We start from the raw sequence: 22,311 nt of genomic DNA on the forward strand, positions 1-22,311 counted from the left end.
AACTATTCCTGCACTGCCTGTATGTCTTCACTGTTGGATTTACTTTTATAATGCAGGCTGCTATAGGATGGTCACTTTATTTCTTTTTAAGTTATTTTATAATTCAAGTAGAGTTGATTTACAATGTTGTGTTAATTTCTGCTGTACAGCAAGGTGATTGTTATACACATATTATACATTTTTTTCATATTCTTTTCCATTATTCAGTATCACAGGATATTGAAAATAGTTCTCTGTGCTATACAGTAGGACCTTGTTTGTTTATCCATCCTATGCATAATAGTTTGCATAGGATGGTCATTTTAGAATCCCAATTGCCTATGTCTCCTTCTACCCGTTATCTCCTCTATGAGACCGTATTCCTGTTCTAATTACAAAATAATAATGATAACAATCCTTAATGGTAAAAATAAATAATGCACAAAATTATTTCCATTCTTTGACAGAGGACACCCAGTTCATCACACCACTTTTTTCTGTGTTGTGAAGTGCACAGGCAAGAAGAATCAACTGGATCAAGTTCTAGCCCCAATCTTTCCACAATCTAGCTGTGCAATCTTGTATAAACCACCGACTTGCTATGGCTCAAGGATTTCTTATCTTAGGAAGGATTTTGCTACACAATCCCAGTGTAAGTCGTCACTGTGCTCCAGGGAGGGCATTCACAAAGCATCTGAGGTGCCCTGTGGTCCTGGACCTGCACAACGGGAGGTCTTGCCCTGCCAGTTCTCACATTTTCATAATGCAATATCATGATTTTGAAATCTGAGACCTTTACTGTGTAATTTCAGTATTCCCTCTGTGTTTACGAGGTTTCAACATGGTATGTATCAGAACTTGGTGAGCTAAGACAAGGATTAAGAGACACTCAATGTGTCAGCCCTGAAATCAGAAATACAACCGTGGCCTTTCCCATCCAATATCTGATTTAGCTTCACTGTTTCAGGCTCTCTCCCCTGGCAAGCCTGGTCCATGGAACTTGTGTCTCGACAGAAATTCAGAGTGGAAATTCTTTATCAGGACAAGTTATTCCACTTTACCATTTGTGACTCAGTTTGTAGTTCACAGAATATAGCTTAGAAGGGCTAGTGAGTTCAAGGATAACTCAAATATTAAGTGAACATAACATCAAAGCGCTTGTAAAACAGATTTGCTCAGATAGTTTTTTTTCCTTTTGGTGTTTAACAACTTTCTCCCAATCCAGCTAAAGAATCCTCTCTGGAATTGAGATGTGGAAGGTGTTATATCTCTATATGTAGGCTCATCCCATACTATGTGAACCACAGTCACTGACAGCAAATCAACAGGTTAATTGTTTGGCTTTGTTAGTAACAATAACAGGACACTATCATCTTCCCCAAAAGCTTTGCTGCACCCTACGCTCCCATTCTTCTAAGCTAAGCTTCATAACAAACTGAAGTCCACAGTGGACAGAAACATGTGTGCTGCATTTGCACTGGGCATGTCTTAAGAGGTCCTGTCACCTCTCTGCCAGATTATTACTGTGACACTTAAGCTAAAGGAATTCACCAGTCATGATCTCTTGGCCGAAACGTACACTAAGTAGATGAAAAAGAGGCAAAGATTAAATGAATATTGAAAAGAACAATAAACTCAGCAATTCCCTCAAATTCTCTATTTTCTAATGAGATGCTAAGGAAAAGGTCACAGGAAGCAATTTCCTTATGCAAAATTAAGCCATGCAAATCACTCATCTCCAAATCAACTTCAACAAAGATCAGTCAAGTTTATCTTATCCATTCACAAAAACAATCTACCTATCATCTTGATGACCTTGTTTGTAACTGAGGAGGCTGAGTAGGATCTATTCACAAACATTATTACCCCAACTAGAGTTCAAGAACATACTTCAGAGACTGAGATATAAGAGTCACATGGAATTCAGAGCCTTGAAGTCCCCTGCAGACCACATAAGCCCTGAGAGAAAATGGCCCCCAAATGATCCTTGCACAACAATACAAGGGATTTGACTTCCCCCTAATATGAATTATTTACTGTGCAGAGATAACTCTAGATGTATTTTGCATACATCTTCCCTTTATAAAATGAACAGGCCATGTTAATCGAATATAAAATAATAGGCTTTACTAGCTCCTGCCTTAAGATCATAATTATTTTTGTTTACTTCTGAAATTTACTATTTCATCAACATCACGGAATAAGAAAATGAGCCCACTAGGGAGTGAATAACATCATGAAAACTCAATGGAAAAATGAGATGAGACAGCTTTTTCATAAGGCTTAATCCCAAATTTCTAAACTAATCCTGAGCCCCACTTGTCCAGACTTTCCAAGTATTTTCTTCACCCAATGACCCTAGCCCATATGCTTCATTCCTGGAACCCAGGAGAACATCACAGTCAGAGTTGCAAAGATGCTATAACCTAAACAAGTCAACTGATCACAGAGCAAGCTTTCTCTCGAGACAGTATTTCCTTTCAGTTGTCCACAGTAAGGGTAGATCATCTGCAGATTGCAAATGACCCTGTGGGCCACACCCAGAAGATCAATAAAGTCTGATGGAAATACAGACCTTGGAAATTCTGCTTTCATTCTCTCAAGGTAGCCTGGCTTAACATGAGAATAATCACTCTGGAATTTTGAGGTATCCAATTTCCCTTTGTAAACAGAGACAAATCAAAGACCAACCGTTTGAATTTAGGGCCAAAGAAGAGAATCAGCCTCAGAAAAGTCAGGCCTAGAAGATCTCTGATAAGTCTAAAGTTTTCTTTGCACTCCCTGAGACCAAACTGCAGATACTATGCTGTTCCCGTAATGTCCCAAGAGTAAGTGTGAGTGTGCAAAGGATGGGAGGAATAGGACAGAAAAGTTAATGAGTGGAGCCACTGGAAACAATGAGAGTAATGGGAGGAAGAGAATAGGAAAAGGAGGTCTGTGTAAAAGGAAGTGAAAGGGCATGGGTAAAAATGGGGAGGTGAGAAATTGATCAGAATGTGAGAAAGACTGGACATGATGTGTTGCTAGAGAAAGATTTAGAAAAAGACAGTAAATTTAAGTTCATCTGGTGTCTACTAAGTGTCTATTATGTGTTAAGAATTGTGCTAAGTGTTATGAGAGATATAGGGAGGAAGGTTTATTTATATTTAGGTCCTCAGTAGGCAGATTAAACACTGGCTGGCTGGCTGGCTGGATGGACGGATGAAGGGATGGATGAGAAAGAGAGAGTGAGGGAGAATGAGGTGGTCACTGCCCTCAAGGACTCTACAAGCTCTATGGGACCAGGAGCATCTATATATGTAACTCTCATCCTAGTCAAACCGTGGTTTCATCAAGGTATAAAGTGTTTTCCTGAATATGGGACAAGACGCTATTAACTAACAGAGAGCGACTGAAAGATGTCTGAACATTTTTGGAGAACAGGGGCCAGAATGGAAGAGGGGGATCCTGGTTCTCTTCCATGGATGCCCCCAGGTGCTTTTCAGAAGGGGAGGGGGTGTCAGCCTCTAGAGAGCCCACCGTCTGTACTTCTACTGACCTGGTCTCCGCCTCACTGGCCTCTTGCGGCCGCTGCAGAAGCGCACTTTGCTGAATACCCCGAGGACGTGCCTCTCGCACAGGGAGCGCCCGTCTTTGCTGGGGCTGGAACGGCGCTTGGAGGCCGACACCCGGTCGCTGTTGGACTCCCTCGCCTGTCGCTTCTGCCGGATCAAGGAGCTGGCTATCGCTGCAGCCATAGCTGCTCAGCGCGGGCCCCAGGCCCCGGGTTCCACTGCGCCCTCGGGATCACGCTCCGCCGGGGCGAGGGCAGGACCTCGGCGGCCTGGAGGGACAGGGCAGGCGCGTGGAGGCAGTGCTAATATTTGAGAAGGCCGCAGTACCGAAAACCCGGCGCCCACAACGTTAGTCAGAATCTGGGCAGTGGCGACAAAATGTGTGAAAATCCAGATGTAAACTTCCCCAACCGCTGGCGGTGGGGGCGGGGAGGTCCCAGGCCTTCCTGTTAACTAGACTCTTGCACCCCAAACTTGCACCCCAAGGCGATCCGTGTCCAAGGGGCAGTGGGGAGTTTGGTCACACTGCGTTCGGAGTACCAAGTGGAAAGGGAAGAAGGATGTCCAAAACAACAAGCCGTGCCCCTGTTGGAGAGGCGCAAGCGTTGTAAGGTGTCCAAAGTATATCTACACATACATACATATAAAACCCGTTTACAAAGCAGTCTGGACCGAGGCGGGTAGCGTGCCCCCGGTAGAAAATACTAAAAAGTGAATAAAACGTTCCTTTAGAAAACAAGCCACCAACCGCAAGAGAGGAGAGGAAGGCAGCAATTTAACTCCCTGCGGCCCGCAGTTCTGGAGATTAGGAGGTCCGTCCCGGCTGGGTGAGGTCTACGGAATGCATCGCACCGGCTGCGGTTCTCCCGGGGCCCACCGCCCGAGTTCTGGAATTCCGAGAGGCGCGAAGTGGGAGCGGTTAGCCGGAGTCGGGGTAGGGGCGCCAGGCGGGGGCAGCTGTTTCCAGCTGCGGCGAGCGCGACTCCCCGCCAGCAGCGCTGCAAGGAGAGCGGGAGGCAAGGGAGGGGGGAGGGAAGGAGGGACGGGGAAAGAGGAAGGAAGGGAGGGAGGGAGATCCTCGAGGGCCAGGCACCCCTCCGGGAGAAACCCGCGAGAGGCGAGCGCCGCGGATACGCGGGGTCCCGAGAGTAGGTGCTCTTTCTCTTTCCTCTTTCTTTCTGGCACAAGACGGGCACAGTTGGTGATTATTTAGGGAATCCTAAATCTGGAATGACTCAGTAGTTTAAATAAGCCCCCTCAAAAGGCAGCGATGCCGAAGGTCTTCTCTCTAGCTCGGCGCCCACACGCCTTTAACTGGAGCTCCCCGCCATGGTCCGCCCGGGGCCGCCGCACCGAGCAGCTCTCCGCACAGGCTCAGAGGGAGCGAGGGAAGGAGGGGGCGCCCTAGCGAGCTCGGGATCAGGTCATCGCCGCGCTGCCCGGGGCCCCCAGGCTCGCGCGGCCCGTCAGTCGGCGGCTCACAGGCATCACATCAGATGGGGATTACCCGCCGGACGCGAGGCCGATCACTCAGTCCCGCGCGGCCCATCCCGGCCGAGGAAGGAAGGGACCCGCGCGCTGCGAACACCCGCGCGGCGGCTCGGGTGGGGCGGGGGCTGGCTGCGGGCGACGTCGGCTCGAGGCGGCTGCGGCTCCGCTTCGGAGCTGCCCACCATGGTCTGGCGCCCGGGGCGCAAGAAGGGCCCCCTAGGCCGCCGGGTCTGGGGGACGGGAGGCGGCCGAGTGTACCACTGGGGCCCTCGGGGCCCGACGCAGACTCTGGGGCCGGGGCCAGGAAGCAGGTGCGGGCTGCCGCCAACTCGGCCAACTTGCTGCGCGGGTGGCAGCTCGGAGCCGCGGGCTAGCGGGGTGCTCCCCGCCGCCTCTTCCCCAGGCCCCGGAGGGGGCGCTCAGGGCTGAGTCCTATTCGGGGGCTGAGGCTCCAGGCGCGCCGAGCCGCACCGGCTCCTGGACGCCACCGCCGCCGCCTAGCCGGCTCGCTGGGTTGGAGCGCTAGCTCCACAGGAAACTCCAGGCAGGGACGACCGCCACCTAGACGGAGGGTGGGACGAAGAGCGGGCGGCCGCTCGCTCTTTGGCACTGCTCGCCCACCCGCTGAGAGCTTGGGAGCGCCCAGGTGGGGCCAGCCTGGGGGCCAGGCTCCCGGAGCGCAAGGAAGCGCAGAGAGCTCGGGTCCTCCTCCCCTCCCTCGCGCCCTCTGTTCCCAGACTCTTCCCCCTCCCTCCCGTCACCCCTCTCCCCCTTCTCCGTCTTCTGTCTTTCCCCTTTTCTCCTCGCTACGCAATCCTACGTGATTGAGGTTTGTATGAGAAATTCTCAGAGGCAGAACGAAGGAACTGCAGCTCCGGTCGGCTCTGTCCCATCCCTCCCCCAAGAGAAAACACTACCGGCCCGTTAAAGGATCCCGGGTACACAGAGAGGGGCTAGGGGTGAGGTGCCCACAAAGCAGTCTGCCGTCTCTCCAATAAGCTGAAGCACAAAGAATTCTCTTTTTAGAAAGGAAGGCAGCGGACACTGGAGAAAGTAACAATGGCCTGTTGGGTCCACCTTCAGCACATTTTGGAACAGGAAAAAGTGTCTCCATATTTGAGGAACCCAGATTTCTGGTTTCTATCAGGAAACGTACAAAACAGGCTCAATCCTTAAAATGAGGAACCAGGTGAGCACCCTGCACAGAGGGGAGGATGGAGGTACAGTGAGAGGGTGACTGGGCAAGGGCAGTCAACAACCAGCTGTGGAGGGCAATCGGGTCTCCAAGAGTGCTTGTGATGACAGCTGGATGCAACAGAAAACTCAGCGGAGAAGATAATGTCACCCAAGTTAAAATGCAGCATGAAAAAATTTGGAAACATAAAGGAGTAGTCATGCTAAGGCCTGGAAGTGGCTATTAGTCATACTTAGTATCTCTCTTCAATCAGTCTTCAAATATCCCTAGTCCCTCCCCTTAACAGACATTCCACTAAGCATCAAGGGTAGTACCAAAAGATTTAATGGATGATTTCCAAGCAGAAACACGTAAGTTGGAAATACCCTAAGAGTGGGCAAGGAACGTGAAGGCCCTGGCAGCTACTGAGAATGGATGTGGGCTGTGGAGAGGGCCCAGGAATTCTCTAGATGTGGGCACAAACCTGTGGGCCTAGTATAAGGAGAAGAATTGAGGCCTGTGAGGCTGTTTAGAGCAAGCACTGGGTTAAACAGACCCACCATGTCTGGGGGCCTGGACCTTTCATGCTGCAGCTGGACATAACACAGGCAGAAAGGTTTTTGAGGTAGACAGCTGGGAGGAGGATTAAATAGGCAAGGCGCCCCGAGAGGGGGAAATCCCAGTTGTCAATGGGGAGCACCACATCCCCTGCAGCTGTTCAGTGTGCCTGAATAAGGGCAGTGAATTTGGGATTCTAACAGTACATAACAGGGGGAAAAGATACACACACACACACACACACACGCAGGCGACCATACACAGACCTCTTCTCCAAAAGTGAAGCCAGACAAATACATTTTCAAAAGTGCACCTGGATGTGGTAAGGGACATTACTGAAAATCAATTGCTATCACTGTCAATGATACAGGAAATGTTATGGGAACATTTGGGAAATGTTCACATTTCACAGATAAAATTACGTGTTTTCCTTCCTTGGCTACCACAAGGCTTGTCTTATTCTTGAGGAAGGCAGGTACAAATAGTACTGGCTGGCTTTGGGGGCTCCTTGCCTCTTGCAGTTCAACACCCAAAAAGAAAAAGGTCAGCTAAGGTGAGGAATCCAGAGAAATGGGTGAGAGAGGGGTATATGGTGAGGCCTTGAGAAAATCACTGCTAAACTCTGAGTCTTTTTCTTATCCTCAAGATGGGAATAATCATTCCCATCTACCTCACAGAACTGAATATGTATGCGCAAGCATTCTGAAAAGTGGAAAATGCCGAATGAGTAAAAGATGATGACAGTGTTTATTTTTTTAAGAAAATGCGTGATATTCTTCTGAGATGCTTTTTTTAAATGTAGATTCCTGATGGTTCCTCAGAACGTGAAACAGAAATCTCTATGAGTAGAGCCCAGGAATTTTGGGTTTTTGACAAGTTCTTCAGGTGTCAAAGTTTGAGAGATATATAGACATAGATACATTTTAGATAACACATAATCCTAGAAGGGAGAAATAAACTCAGACTCTCAAAAATTTAACACATTTTACTAGAACTACAGTCTGTGCCCCACCCCCCCCCAAAAAGAGGGCCCGGAAAAAGAATGTGTGTTCTCTAATCTTTGAGTGTGTTAATTTTTTTTTTCCTGTAGGTTTATGAGACATGAAAGATGTTTTGATGCAGAAGGTAACCAGTGAAGCAGCAGCACAGGATAGAAGAGGGTGATGGAGGAAGAGATGAAAAAGCAGATAACAGTTGCTGTTTGAAATTTTCTTTGTCTTGACATGACAGTATCATTAGGCATTTAAGGAACAAAATGAAAACAATAAATGCTAGCTTTCTGAAAGTGACATTCCATGCCTTTAGATTGCTACTAAGAGAATGTGGTGTTTTCGATTCAATTAGACAACAAAAACTTCACTTCTTCCCTTGCACTCCTGTGGCTATTGTTAGCTGTTGAGCCCTTTAACTCATCATCAGCATCATTTACTTCATTTCTCCAGTGAGAAAACGAGGTAAATACAGGGAAATCTGAGAAGTTAGGTCCTATTTATATGGCTGTTGAGATCAGAAGCAATACCCTAGTTAATTTTTTTATATTCAGAAATTCAGGGGCTTCCCTGGTGGCGCAGTGGTTGAGAGTCCGCCTGCCGATGCAGGAGACGCGGGTTCGTGCCCCGGTCCGGGAGGATCCCACATGCCGCGGAGCGGCTGGGCCCGTGAGCCATGGCCGCTGAGCCTGCGCGTCCGGAGCCTGTGCTCCGCAACGGGAGAGGCCACAGCGGTGAGAGGCCCGCGTACCGCAAAAAAAAAAAAAAAAAAAAAAAAAAAAAAAAGAAAAAAAAGAAATTCAGGGACTTCCCTGGCGGGCTAGTGGTTAAGACTTCGCCTTCCAATGCAGGGGGTGCAGGTTTGATCCCTGGTCAGGGAGCTAAGATCTCACATGTCTCACAGCCAAAAGAACCAAAACATAAAAGAGGCAATATTGTAAAAATTCAATAAAGACTTTAAAAAATGGTCCACATTGAAAAAAGAAAAAAAAAAAAAAAGAAATTCATTAGTTTCCTACCTGGGCCACTAATTCTCGTTTTCCTTCATAGTTACTAGGACATTTCCAATATCTTTGCATTTGGGGTTCAGGAATGAGATTACATCAACCTACTGATGATTTAATTAAAATAATCAGGTCATTTTGAAGGGCAATATCTCAGGGATAACAATACCTTGACTTTTTTGCTCTTTTTTTGAACAACTTGAGAATTTCCATTTACAATTCTGAAGACAGCGTAGGTGGAAGCAGTTGAATTACTTGGAGAAAGTTGCCAGATACACATTGAAAGGATAATTATATTTATATTTCTGACCTCCCTTCAAACAAATAAAACATGGACAGTCTTAATCATCTCTATATTTTTAAGTCATATATTTTTTAAGTCACCCTTATTTATAGGCCAAGTCTTTCAACTCCTAAACCAAACTATTAGGACCACTGCAGTCATTCAGTTGAAACCTTGAATGGGGCACAGATTGCATCCAAGGCCCTGTTTCAGTTACCAAGGGGAACTCTTTACACCTCTACATTCTTCCTGCCCTCAACAAGCTTATAGTTCATCCCATCATGATCTTATTTGGCTCTTGTCTTAATCACCCACTCGCTGTATGCTACCGGACAAGTTATTCAATCTCCAAACCACATCTGTAAAATACATCAGTGATAACGACACGAGCAGTACCTATCTAACTGGGCTACTGCAAGGCTCAAAGAAGATGTGACCATAATGTAAGGTATTAGAATAAGCATGCTGTCATTAAAATATCCATTTAAATCAAGTCCCTCCTATAAAATCCAGACTTCCCAAAACAGGAAAACATAGCTTGTGATTCATACACACCATCATTCACTCCTGGACATAATGTATTTAACAAAGGCTGGAAATCTACTTGAAATGAATGATTAACCTTGACATTGTAATGGCAAACAAAATTTTCATTAGCAGAATATTGTCAATGTCCTTGTCTGTTGGGAACACAAAGGAGCCAAAAAGAAAAAGTGTCTCCATATTTGAGGAACCCAGATCTCTGGTTTCTATCAGGAAACGTGCAAAACAGGCTCAATCCTTAAAATGAGGAACCAGGTGAGCACACTGCACAGAGGGGAGGATGGAGGTGGAGTGAGAGGGTGACTGTGCGCAAGGGCAGTCAACAACCAGCCGTGGAGGGCAATCAGTCTCTTCTCATATATCATCCTGCTCTGAGATCAGGCCCCTGACTCAAACCTTGGTGAATATGAGCTCACCAGCCTCTGACACCACAAGCTTGATGGGCAGAAGAAGACCTTTTCTCCATGAATATTATCCCATACAATGGCTTTACTTCCATTTCCTTCTCTCTTTCAGATTGTCAGTTAAAATAGGTTGACAACAGCAACATAAATAATTACTTTCTAATAATTTGTGAATTCCTTTATGGTGCTTTATTCAATAGTTCAAAATTGAAATACTACATGTTACATGTTTGTCTGGTTTTGGTCATCTCTCAAAATAAGAAAGACCGTATATTTAATTATTCTTTATGACACAGATTAAGGGTAGTATCCCTATTGACCAAGTAAAGAAATTATCAATGTTTTGGAGAATGTCTGTTTTAATAAGAAACATAAGCTATAAATAATGTGAGCCAGGGCTAAGCTCCCTGCAGGGTTCTAACTGCACTGCAATTACTGACACATTGAATCCTTATAGCAACCCTATGAGGTATGGTCTGTCATTATCCTCATTTTATAAATGAAGAAACTGGGGCACAGAGAGGTTACGTTGCTTAGTCAGTCACCCAGTTAAGAATGGGTAGAGTTCAAGTGTAACTAATTTATTTCCAGAGCTCCTCTTTTATCCTCTATGTTACACTATACGCCAATAAAAACATGACATCATGATTATATTCATGTAATACATTTTAAAATAAGAATGTAATTATCATTTGCATTGATATAGTCTTTTACTGTTTAGAAATCATTTTAACATGTATTATCTCACTGAGTTTCTTAACAACCTTGTGAGGAAAATTAAGGAGATAATAATAACTCAATTTTACAGATAAATTGAGACTCCAGTAAGTGATGTAATCTCCCAGGGTCACACAAGAGATGAGTGAAGATACATGAGTTTAATCCAGGTCTTCTGACTTCAATGCCTCTCATGTCCCAATTAAGGTCACATAAAGAAAAAATGGGAGTGTTATGTGTCCTTTCATTCACTGACCTCTAGTGCTCCCCTAGGAGGGTTTCACATCTTATAAATGACCTTGAAGAGATCATTCAATGTTGGAAAGAACCAGGGGACTCAAGTGTCCCAAATCTCCTCCCTCTGTAGCTTTTACATCTCTCTGGGCCAGGGAACTAAGATGGTGGTTTTCTCACCCTTGGCATAAGAGGGTATTCTTTGGTTCTGAGATTGTGGCCTCCAAATACTCTCCTCCTTAGTTCAGTAATTTAAGTTGAGCTTCATGAGAAAACTACAGGGAAACTAAATCAAAACAGAAATTAGAGAAATCTGTAAGAGGATAAAGTTACACTTTTTCCATTCCTATTCCTAAAAAAATGTACATTGGTTTGGCTTAAAACACGTTTGGCACTTGGTTATTTTCCTTCCGAGCTGGACTGAAGATATTAAAAAACTGCCCCAAGTGATTCTCCATCATTTTAGCCCTTTCCTAATTTCCAGTGTCACCGATTCAGTGATACCCCTTCCTTCTAGATGAGTAATGTAGCTTGAAGAGCCTCATAAGAATGTAAAACCCATAAGGAGAGGAAGATTGTCTATTTTATTTACTTTCCTATCTCCAGTGCCTAAAATATCACTTAGTATACAGCAGATGCTCAATAAATACTTAAATGAATTAATTAATGAACTCATCCATCCATCTATCTTTTTAAGTTTAAAATGAAACATTTATTCTTATATCAAGAAACAAACTCAGCTAATTGAAGGGTAGCCTCCACATTTCCAACTTGATCATTTTGCTTCATCAATACTCTCAAAAATCTGCCTAAATTCAATCCATCTATTAAAATTGGATAGCCTGAGAGGGTACATGGTTCCTAGATTTCTGCCCTGACCAACCTCCACCCCTATATTTAGGGGTAGAGTTTCAGTTCTGATCTTTCCCTCTCTTCTCTCAATTTCTCTCTCTCTCCCTCTCCCTCTTTCTCTCTCTCTCTCTCTCTCTCTCTTTCTTTCACACACACACACACACGCACACTCACATTCAGAGAAGAAAAGGTATATAATAATGAAAAAAGAGAGCACAGACATCAGATAAAATGAGTAGTCAATTTATTTTTTTTTTTTTGCGGTATGCGGGCCTCTCACTGTTGTGGCCTCTCCCGTTGCGGAGCACAGGCTCCGGACGCGCAGGCTCAGCGGCCATGGCTCACGGGCCTAGCCGCTCCGCGGCATGTGGGATCTTCCCGGACTGGGGCACGAACCCGTGTCCCCTGCATCAGCAGGCGGACTCTCAACCACTGCACCACCAGGGAAGCCCGAGTAGTCAATTTTTAAAGTCTCAGAATATGATCAAAATGACCTTAAAATCGTTTGATAATCCTAACATTCATGCTGTCACCCATCTGTACTGAGCTGCTTTCTCCGTGGACCTAGTTGCTCCATTTCTAATTTTAGATTCCAAATTTTCAGGGGATGGATCTTGTTGAAATAGCAGTCTCTTAACAGCACCCAGTACATGACTGACACTCAAATTATATTATTAAAATTGTCATAAATTCACATTTTGTCCTCTGTGTGCACATAGCACTGGGCTCTGCGAAAATAACAAGTAGTAAAATACCTCACTGATCCTGTTTGATATTTAATAAGATTTTATTGGAAATAACTGAAATATACAATCTGGTTAGAGAAAACTGTCAGGGGATCAAATGGGAGTTTGGACAAGGTGACCAGTAAGGTCCTTTCTAGTCCTAACTTTTTAGAATTCTCTAAAATAAAGTATAAAGTAGAAAGAATATGTGATTTAGAATAGATTATCTTTCTTTGCATAAAGTTACTTTGTCTGAGCCTAAGTTTACTTGCCTGTAAAATGACCCAGATTACTTAAAATAATATATTGAAAAGATAACACTGGTTTTTGAAACAAGGAACAGTATGCACGAGTGAATGAATAAATGAATGAATGAATGGATGGGTAGATGAGTAGATGGATGGATGAAAAGTAGCATCATTCATCTACAAACCTCTAAATTCACATTGTTAGGCTAAACAAAATAGCTCAAAACAAAAAATAAAAATATTTGGCAAGCTTCCTTTTGGAATGCTGTGGAGACAAGAAAATGTTCAAAAATTCCCAAGTAGTAAATGAAAGCACTCAGTAAAGTTCTAAGTTATTCACTTAACAATCATTTTCACATAAAGTTATACTCCCCTGTGCTTAATTTTGCCCACTAATACAGCATATGCAACATGAAATCAAGAGGATACTGGTGTAGATGGTTGTGTGTTTACCCAACCAAAGCCAAGATAGATAGATGGATAGTTGTAAATAAGCATTTCAGTGCTCAGATATCCAGAAAGGAATAAGATGATTGCATAAGCATATTTATTTAAACAGCATTTGGAGCAAGAAGGAGAAATAATATTTTTGTAATGTTTTGGACAAGATATTAGTTTTTAAACATGCAGTATTAGCTAGAAGGGATCTCATGAGGTCATAATCCCATTCTAGACAATGTATACATATTGTAATCACTAGAAACCATAGAAAAGAAACCTCTTTAAACGTAAGCTAGAAAATTGTCTCTAGTTGGTTGAGTAAGCTAAGAATACAGCAATGGAGAAGAGGGCCATTCCTTTCTCTTCATTTAGACAGTTCTTCCTCTCATCCCTAAAAAGGGAAAAGACAAGGAAATAGCCATAGCTGGCTTTTAAAAGATAAGCAACCAGCAGCATTTATTATTTTCTGAGGACAAAAGCCAGGGAAAGAATGTTGACTTTATGTTAAAAATAAGTGGATTTTATTATAAAATAGATTCTAAATATGATCTATATATAAGAGTAGAAATAGAATTTGGGAGTGAGAATCATGACTTACATTTTTTGTTCCTGTGAAGATCTAGTACATCACTTTGACTATAGTAGATGCTCTGTAAATGTGTGTTGATTAATTTTGACTTGAAAATAATACATGCTCAGGATGAGTAAGAACAGTCTCAAGTTTTACCTTAAGCAAAACCTTAAGCATATTTTTATTAATAGTGGTATCACCTTTAGTCTCTGATAGCATCAGTTAAGTGGTGGCTATGAAAAAAAAAGAAAGAAACAAACAAATGTCTGATATAGAGGAAAACACATGGTCTTAATCTGGGAATGTGTTTTCCCTTATCCCCTTTGTGCATCTAGCACAGATGTTGGGCTACCTTTTTCTGATGATGCTATGCTGATAAAACCCTAGTGTAAACCCACAACATTCTCAGAAGGGGAAGAGTTATTCCCTAAAGTGAGTAGAAAGTCATAGTTTCAGGCATCAGATAAAAAAAAATATATGGGCTTGGGAAGGTGCATTTAACTCATGGAGTAAGGTATGCTCTTCTTTTTTGTACCTGGATTTTGAGTAATCCATCCACACTTAAAGTTTTCCTGACCATCAAGGGAAGAAATCCTCTACCAAACAGAATCGGGCCAGAAACTATATAGGAAAACAACCTCATAGAGACTCCTAAGACACTAGTCTAGAGCTGTGGACTCCAGAGAATGAACCATATCAAGTTATCTAGATGTTAGTTGCAAATTATCTCTGTGTTGTAATCTCCTTTGTTACAAACTGGCCTTCAGTAAAGTATTATATTAACCCCAATTTTTATGTCAGTCAAGGAATCATTGGGTTTTAGTTCAGGCCTTTTAGTTCAAATCACTCAAAAAGATAAACTGAAACCTCTACATTCGAAGTATAGGTTAAAAGTATTTGATAAAAACTCTCACCAAAGTGGGTTTAGAGGGAACATATCTCAACATAAAAGAGGCCATTAAGAAAAATCCATAGCTAACATCATACTCAAAAAAAGTTGAAAGCCTTCCTGCTAAATCCAGGAATAAGACAAGGATGCCCACTCTTACCATTTCTATTTAACATATTATTAAGTCCTGGCCACAGCAATCAGATGAGAAAAATAAATAAAAGATATACAAATCGAAAAGGAAGAAGTAAAACTGTCACTATTTGCAGATAACATGACACTTTACATAGAAAACCTTAAAGTTTTCACCCTGTTAGAACTATTAGAACTAATAAATGAATTCAGCAAAGTCTCAGGATATAAGATTAATACACAGAAATTTGTTGCTTCTCTATACATTAATAATGAACTATCAGAAAGAAAAAGTAAAAAAGCAATCCTGTTTAAAATCACATTAAACAGGTTTTTAATTATTTTAAAAAGAATAAAATACCAAGGAATAAACTTAACCAAGGAGGTTATAAAATACTGATGAAGGAAATTGAAGATGATACAAAGAAATGCAACAATATCCCATGCTCTTGGATTGGAAGAATTAATATTGCTAAAACAACCATACTACCCAAATCAATCTACAGATTTAATGCAATCCCTATCAAAATACCCACGACATTTTTCACAGAACTAGAATAATCCTAAAATTCATATGGAACCACAAAAGATCCCGAATTGCAAAGCAATCTTGAGAAAAAAGAACAAAGCTGGAGGTGTCACTCGTTCAGACTTCAGACTATACTACAAAGCTATAGTAATTAAAACAGTATGGTACTGGCATAAAAACAAACACATAGATCAACGGAACAAACAGCCCAGAAATAAACCTACATACCTATGGTCTATTAATCTACGACAAATGGGGCAAGAATATACAATGGAGAAAAAGCAGTCTCTTCAATAAGTGATGCTGGAAAAACTGGACAGCTACAGTAAAACAATGAGATTAGGACATTTTCTTATACCATTTACAAAAATAAACTCAAAGTGGATTAAAGACCTAAATGTAGGACCAGAAACCATAAAACTCCTAGAATAGAACATAGGCAGAACACCTTGACATACATTTTAGCAATATTTATATGTATTTTTGGATCTGTCTCCTAAGGCAAAAGAAATAAAAGCAAAAATAAACAAATGGGACCTAATTAAACTTAAAAGCTTTTGCACAGCAAAGGAAATTATCAACAAAATGAAAAGATAACCAATAGAATGGGAGGACATATTTGGAAATGATATAACTGACAAGGCGTTAATATTAAAAATATATAAATTGCTCATACAACTCAGTATCAAAAAAAGAAAAAAAAAAAAACCCAACCAAAATTATGGGCAGTAGACCTGAGTAGATATTTTTCCAGTGAAGACATATAGATGAATAACAGAAACATAAAAGGATATTCAACATTACTAATTATTAGAGAATTGCAATTCAAACAAAGAGCTATCACCTCACACCTCTCAGAATGGCTATCATCAAAAAGTCTACAAATAAATGTTGGTGAGGATGTACACTGTTGGTGGGAATGTAAATTAGCACAACCACTATGGAAAACAGTATTGAGGTTCCTTAAAAAACTAGAAATAGAACTACCATAACCCCCAGCAATTTCACTCCTGGGTATATATCCACAAAAAATGAAAACACTAATTCAAAAAGATACATGTACCCCAATGTTCATAGCAGCTCTACTTATAATAGGCAAGATATGGAGCAACCATATCTTGTGTCCATCAATAGATGACTGGATAAAAAAGATGTGAGAATATTATGCTGAGTGAAATAAGTCAGAGAAAAACAAATACTGTGTGATATCACATATCTAAAGTGTAACAACAACGAATGTATACAGCAAAACAGAAACAAACTCACAAATATAGAAAACTAGTGGTTATCAGTGGGGAGAGGGAAATAAGGAGGGGCACGTTAGAGATATGGGATTAATAGACACAAACTACTACGTATACAATAGATAAGCACCAAGGATATCCTGGATAGCACAGGGAATTACAGCCATTATCTTGTTAACTTTTAATGGAGTATAAACTGTAAAAATACTGAATCACTATGCTGTACAGCTGAAACTAATAAAATATTGTAAATCAACTATACTTCAATTAAAAATATAGTATTTGAGGGAAAGGAAAGATAGGGTAGAAAAGAGAAGGGAAAATAAGACTTATTAGGCACCTGCAATGCACCAAGCACAGTACTGGGCTCTATACAGGTTCTTTTACTTAATCCTCAGGGTAACCACATAAGGCCAATATTGTTATCCACATGTACAATGAAAAAACTAAAGGTCAGAAAGGTTAACTAATTGTCTGAAGTATGGGTCTGGTCAAGAATTCAAATTTAGTTTAGCTGACACAAAATCCAAAGCTTTCTTCGTGACCTTTTAGATGATGAAACCACAATATGAATTTATAAGGGGACTATCTATACTCTTAAAGTGTTAGAAAAGTTAAGATAACCCATGAGTTAAGGCCACTCAGAATCTAAGTCACAGGCATCCACATTGCTCGTTCTCTGGTGATCATGACCTCATTTGATGTACCAGTTTAATAACTAGAGCCAGGGAAAGAGAAATTGAGGAAAGTTGATGTCTATCTTCAAGCATCTGAAACATTCTTATTAAAAAAAGAAAGGCATCTTGTGTGTCCAGAGGCAAACTTGGATTCTATTAAGCAGTTATATACAAGGAAGTGCAGACCAACCATCAAATAGACTGCTTCCCAAAATGGGAAAGTACGTTTCCCATCACCAGAGACTTTCAAGTCAAGATCAGGGACAAAACCACAGGAGGAGGGTTCCAAGAGCTGACACGGGTATTCTATAAAATGGTTACAGTCAGATTGCTGGGGTAAACAATGAATCAAAATCACTGTAGGCTGCACCCAAAGCAATACTTGGCACAACTTTTTTTTTTAATAAAGTGAAAAGGTAATGATTAATGAATGGTGCAACTGACTGCTACTGGGAAAGAGTGACAGTAAAATGGATTCAAGATTCAAGGAGACAGTCAAAGGAAGCAGATCAGGATAACTGTGAAGAAAGCACAGGACTAAGACTTCTTTTATATGGCATGAACATCTGTCGCAAAGGCCACATAGCTGATCAGCCACATAGCTGATCAAAGGTGTCACTTCTTAACAAACAGTTGAAAGGTTAAATGATATTGTTCCCCTGAGTTGTGGCATTCTAGACTAAGGGAAAGAAAACATATGAACGTATGAAAATGTAAGTGAGGAAAGCACCCCAGGTAAGGCCAGTGTAAGAAGCCCCTATGGTGTGAATCAAAACCACAGTGAATTCTGCAGAGGACGGTCATTGACCTTTCTGGATTCCTCTGTAGGAAAGACCCCACACTGAGATAGGAGACTTAAAAGTAACCAAAAGTTAATTAGCTTAACAAAGGAAAAGGATTAGGAGGGCAAAGAATAGTGTTAGCAACTCTATGAGTTCCCTGCACAGAAGGGCTTCTGTAGGTAAACTGTTAGGCCCACCACAGAGAGTGTGAAAATACTTATTTGTCCTGAAGATGCAGTCCTCTGCTACAAGATCAATGACTTCTACCATGAGTAATCATAGAGAAATCTGGAGACTCAATTTATGGTAGAAAGAAGGAAATATTTAAATCTTTGTACATATAGTATCTTTGCCTTCACTTTTTAGAATGAAAAAGGAGAATCACAACTCTGGAAAACTCAAAACCAGTTTGAGAAAACTTATAAACTGAGAAAAATTCTTACAAAATGATTTGGAACTAAATATCTCAAAGCATGACGAGGAAGACGGCGAGATATTGGATGGTGGATTCCCAGTTGTCACATTCATGAAGTTAGGAATTTGGTAAGGCAACCATCCCACTTCCTGCTTGATAATTTTTAATTTACTGTATACAAAGTATTATCTTCAAAACTGGAGAGTAAGCATGTGTCCCACTAGGAGGCGTTTTTGGGAAGAAAGTTGTGTCACCACAGGAAGGTCATTTAACCTTGGGGCATCCGTTTACTCGTCTATAAAATTAGAAAGTTTTAAAAGAATAACTGATGATCTGTATGTTTTAAGTTCTCTAATGAAAGGTCACTTCTGGAAGAGTCCTGAAACCAGGAGTGACATTTAGTTAGGTATTCTATATAACAAGAAAAAAAGTATAGAATATAAAGTATCCAAATATGTTCTATGTGATCACTTACTCGAAAAAGAAAGGACATTAGCAGCTGTAGCAAAGACTGTCATGAGAATAAATGACTCTGATCCCAATGATACTCTCTGAAGCTGCTAAATTCTCTCAATTTTGGTTCAAAATGGGTTCCTCTATCTCTGAGTGAGTGGTGGTGGAGGAGGAATAAGAAACGATGAAGTGGTCTATTAATTGCAAAGATGGCACAAAGTAAAATAAAGCTGTTCCCATCATAGGTGGACTTCAGAGATGGTTGCTGTCGCTGGGTTTTTTTTTCCTGTGTGCAATATCTCGGATTATTGTTACGAAGCAGTTTTGTAAAAATGCAGATGAAGGAAAGAGATAATTCTATAGTGAGGAGAATCAACAGAAGCAGTCTCTTTCAATAGGCCTACTCCTAGCTTGAGCTGAAATCTCATTTTCATGCTATTTGCTCAATATGGAACCTTGGACAGATTATTCCTCCTCTCTAGGTCTCCATTTTCTCATACTTAAAATGAGATTAACCAGACGAATGCCAAGGTTTCCTCCCTCTCTACAATCCTGTGACTCTACATGCTAACCCACATCATACCACATATGTGACACAAACTAGGATATTTCCTTTTATCTTCCTTTTAACTTCAGGGTAGTTAACTAGAGTAAAAGGAGCGATCAGTTATCCTTCACCCGCTGGCTCATAGCTAGATGCCTTCAGTCCCTGGAACTAAACCTTACTGGTTATCTTTTACCACACAGCACTTCTCTGTAACTCTGGATAAAAGCAATGATAATCAAAACAAATATTTTTGAGAGCTAATTATTTACCAGGAGTTGGTGGAAGCACTTTATATATATTAACTGACTTAATTCTCACAACAACCCTATGAAGTAGGTATCATTATTATCAACAAGGAAAGAGAGGAACAAAAAAGTTAAGTAACTTGGCTAAGATTCTAAGTTAGTAAAGGGAATGACCAGGATTTGAACACAGGAAGTCTGGATCCAGCCTCTTACTAATAGATCAGTCACCTCCCCGCAATGCGGTGTTGGTGGCAATGGAGGAAGAAGGAATGGTGGTGTGCTGGTGATAGTTGTTGGAGCTCTTCCTTTTGTCCTACATGTAGCTGCACAGAGTTGGAAAACCTGATACGAAGGATGCTCTCATCTAAGAGTGGCTGGTAGCAGGCCCATCTTTTTTCCTTCTCAGTAGCTGAAGATATGTATGAACTGGGAGACTGCATGAACCGCTTGAGAAAAAGTCATATCACACCTTATGATTTAAGCGTTCTCAAGCATTTAATCCTCACAAAAATCCTGTAGGACAAGCATGATAGAGATTATTATTATACTATTACAGAACAAAACATTGACAGAGGATTAAATTCAATCAGTCAAGATAAGAACTAAAAAGTAATGAAACTAGGACTTAAGTTTGTTGACTTCCAAAGGGGTGTCCTCTCCACTCTTTCACTTTGGTTCTAATGCCCCTTTCCAGGTCTGACAGTTTCCTCTGATCCATTGAACTAATCTTCTTCTCTCTATCTTTCCTATTGTTCAACCCAGTCATTCACCAAGGAGAGGATGCTAGCAGCTCTGAGCTTGCACAGAATGCCTTACCAGGATTTGGGGTATGGCTGCCTCTGTCTGACAGAACACTAACCATCCAATATCACATTGTTGTCCTGCAATCATCAAAAAGTTATCTTCAATACTGACATCCCCATGGTTTATAATCCTAACTGAGCCCTGTAATAGCACAGCATCTCACTTCTACTTCCTTGAAAATTGCAAGCAAGATTAATTTTGCTTCTGAAGCAGAATCAGGCCTAAATGTGTGTCTCACTAATTTTCCTCTTTGTTAGAGAGCCCCCTGTTGCATACTCTGTGTAACTAAAGTGTGTATGGCTTTGCTAACTCATTCTCCTAAAGCCAGTAAAATGTGTGTAAGATTTCAAGAGAAGTGTACTGGCAGTATCCCTAAAATGCCAACCTTTAATTTTCTTTTCAGAGTATTTAATCTTAGGGAGCCACTGTAATAAGTATGTATCTAAAAGAGCAACTTAACGCAGCATTAAGTCACTAAGTTCTGGGCTTTTGCATTTTAATGCATAACTGCTGTTAGCTTATTGAGAGAGCCTGGGCAAACACCTTAACCTATTTGTTCCTTAGGATTTTTTATTTGGAAAAATAAAAGTGGCAGACTTTTATTACAAAAATTTAGATATAGAACCACCAAACACAAGAACTGGAATGGAAGGAACCTTAAGAATCAACCAAGCCACTGCCCTCATTTTAAAGATTCTGAAATTGAAGACTGGGAAAGACATACCTTAAATTACATAGTCATTGGTGACTGAAGCCAAAATACAGCTCAGGCTTCCTCCTTCTAAGATCAGTGGTCTCTCTGGTATAACATTTAATTTTTCAATTAAAGATCATAACTTAGGCTTTGTTTTAAAAAAAATAAAAACTACTGTGAATAGCATTATTCCCATTCAGTCCTCACAGCCACCAGTTAATAACTATTATTCATATTGTTATATGCCTGATTTACATATGCATAAACAGAAGCTCAGACTGCTGAGGGAGTGGGTTAAGGTAACATTCCTGGTAAATGATAGCATTAGCTCTGATTTTCTAAATTTGAAATTCTTTATTTATTTCTTTGGATTTTTTCCTCACCCTTGAACTTTTAAACTTACCTGTTTCCGGTAAGATCAAATGAATTATAAAATCTTCATTAAAGAATACTAATGCTTTCAGAGGGAGGGGGATAGGGGAGGGATGGTTTGGGAGTTTGGGATTAGCAGATGCAAACTATTATACATAGAATGGATAAACAACAAGGTCCTACTGTATAGCACAGGGACCTGTATTCAATATACTGTAATAAACCATAATGGAAAAGAATATATATATGTATAACTGAATCACTTTGCTGTACATCGAAAACTGACACAACATTGTAAATCAACTATACTTCAATAAAATAAATATTAAAAAAAAGAATATTAATACTTTCCCCCCAAATGCCTCCCAGTTAGCATTTATGGCAGGCATTTCTTCTGCCTTGCCTCACTGCCCACTTCTCCTCATCCTCTTCATCCAACATCTATTTTCCAGTAAAACAGGATTCTTTAGAACCATAAGAATTTCTCTTACTGGTTTATTGCACAGGATAAAAGACATAATTCTCTTTGTAACCATGCAAGTATCACCAAAATACAGGATTCTTTGTGATGCTAATGAGAATTTTCTTCACCAGGTCGTTCTGCTTGCAAAACATCTGGCTCAGCAGGCCAAGAATACATGTGAGCTGAAAGACGGGACACTAACCTTGCCTCAGGATCTTCTCTGCCATGTAATTTCATGGCAGGCACTATCTTTAATATATGTATTAGATGATAGTCACATAAGTAATTTCTTTAATTA

General features: G+C 41.1%; 1 protein-coding gene across 2 annotated transcripts in view; it reads right to left on the reverse strand.

The window, feature by feature from the left end:
- Positions 1 to 22,311, reverse strand: part of FGF12 (fibroblast growth factor 12) — a 608,799-nt gene that overhangs the window by 262,098 nt on the left and 324,390 nt on the right. The window contains exon 1 of one of the 2 annotated variants that reach the window (XM_007125982.3): positions 3,518 to 3,861. The exons of the other annotated variant lie outside the window; for it this stretch is intronic. Within the exon in view, the coding sequence (XP_007126044.1) occupies positions 3,518 to 3,716 (199 nt within the window). The 5' untranslated portion in view covers positions 3,717 to 3,861. Of the gene's footprint in view, positions 1 to 3,517; positions 3,862 to 22,311 lie in introns of those variants that run through there. 2 annotated transcript variants of the gene reach the window in all.

Source organism: Physeter macrocephalus, chromosome 1, assembly GCF_002837175.3.
Source record: "Physeter macrocephalus isolate SW-GA chromosome 1, ASM283717v5, whole genome shotgun sequence".
Lineage (NCBI taxonomy): Eukaryota > Metazoa > Chordata > Mammalia > Artiodactyla > Physeteridae > Physeter > Physeter macrocephalus.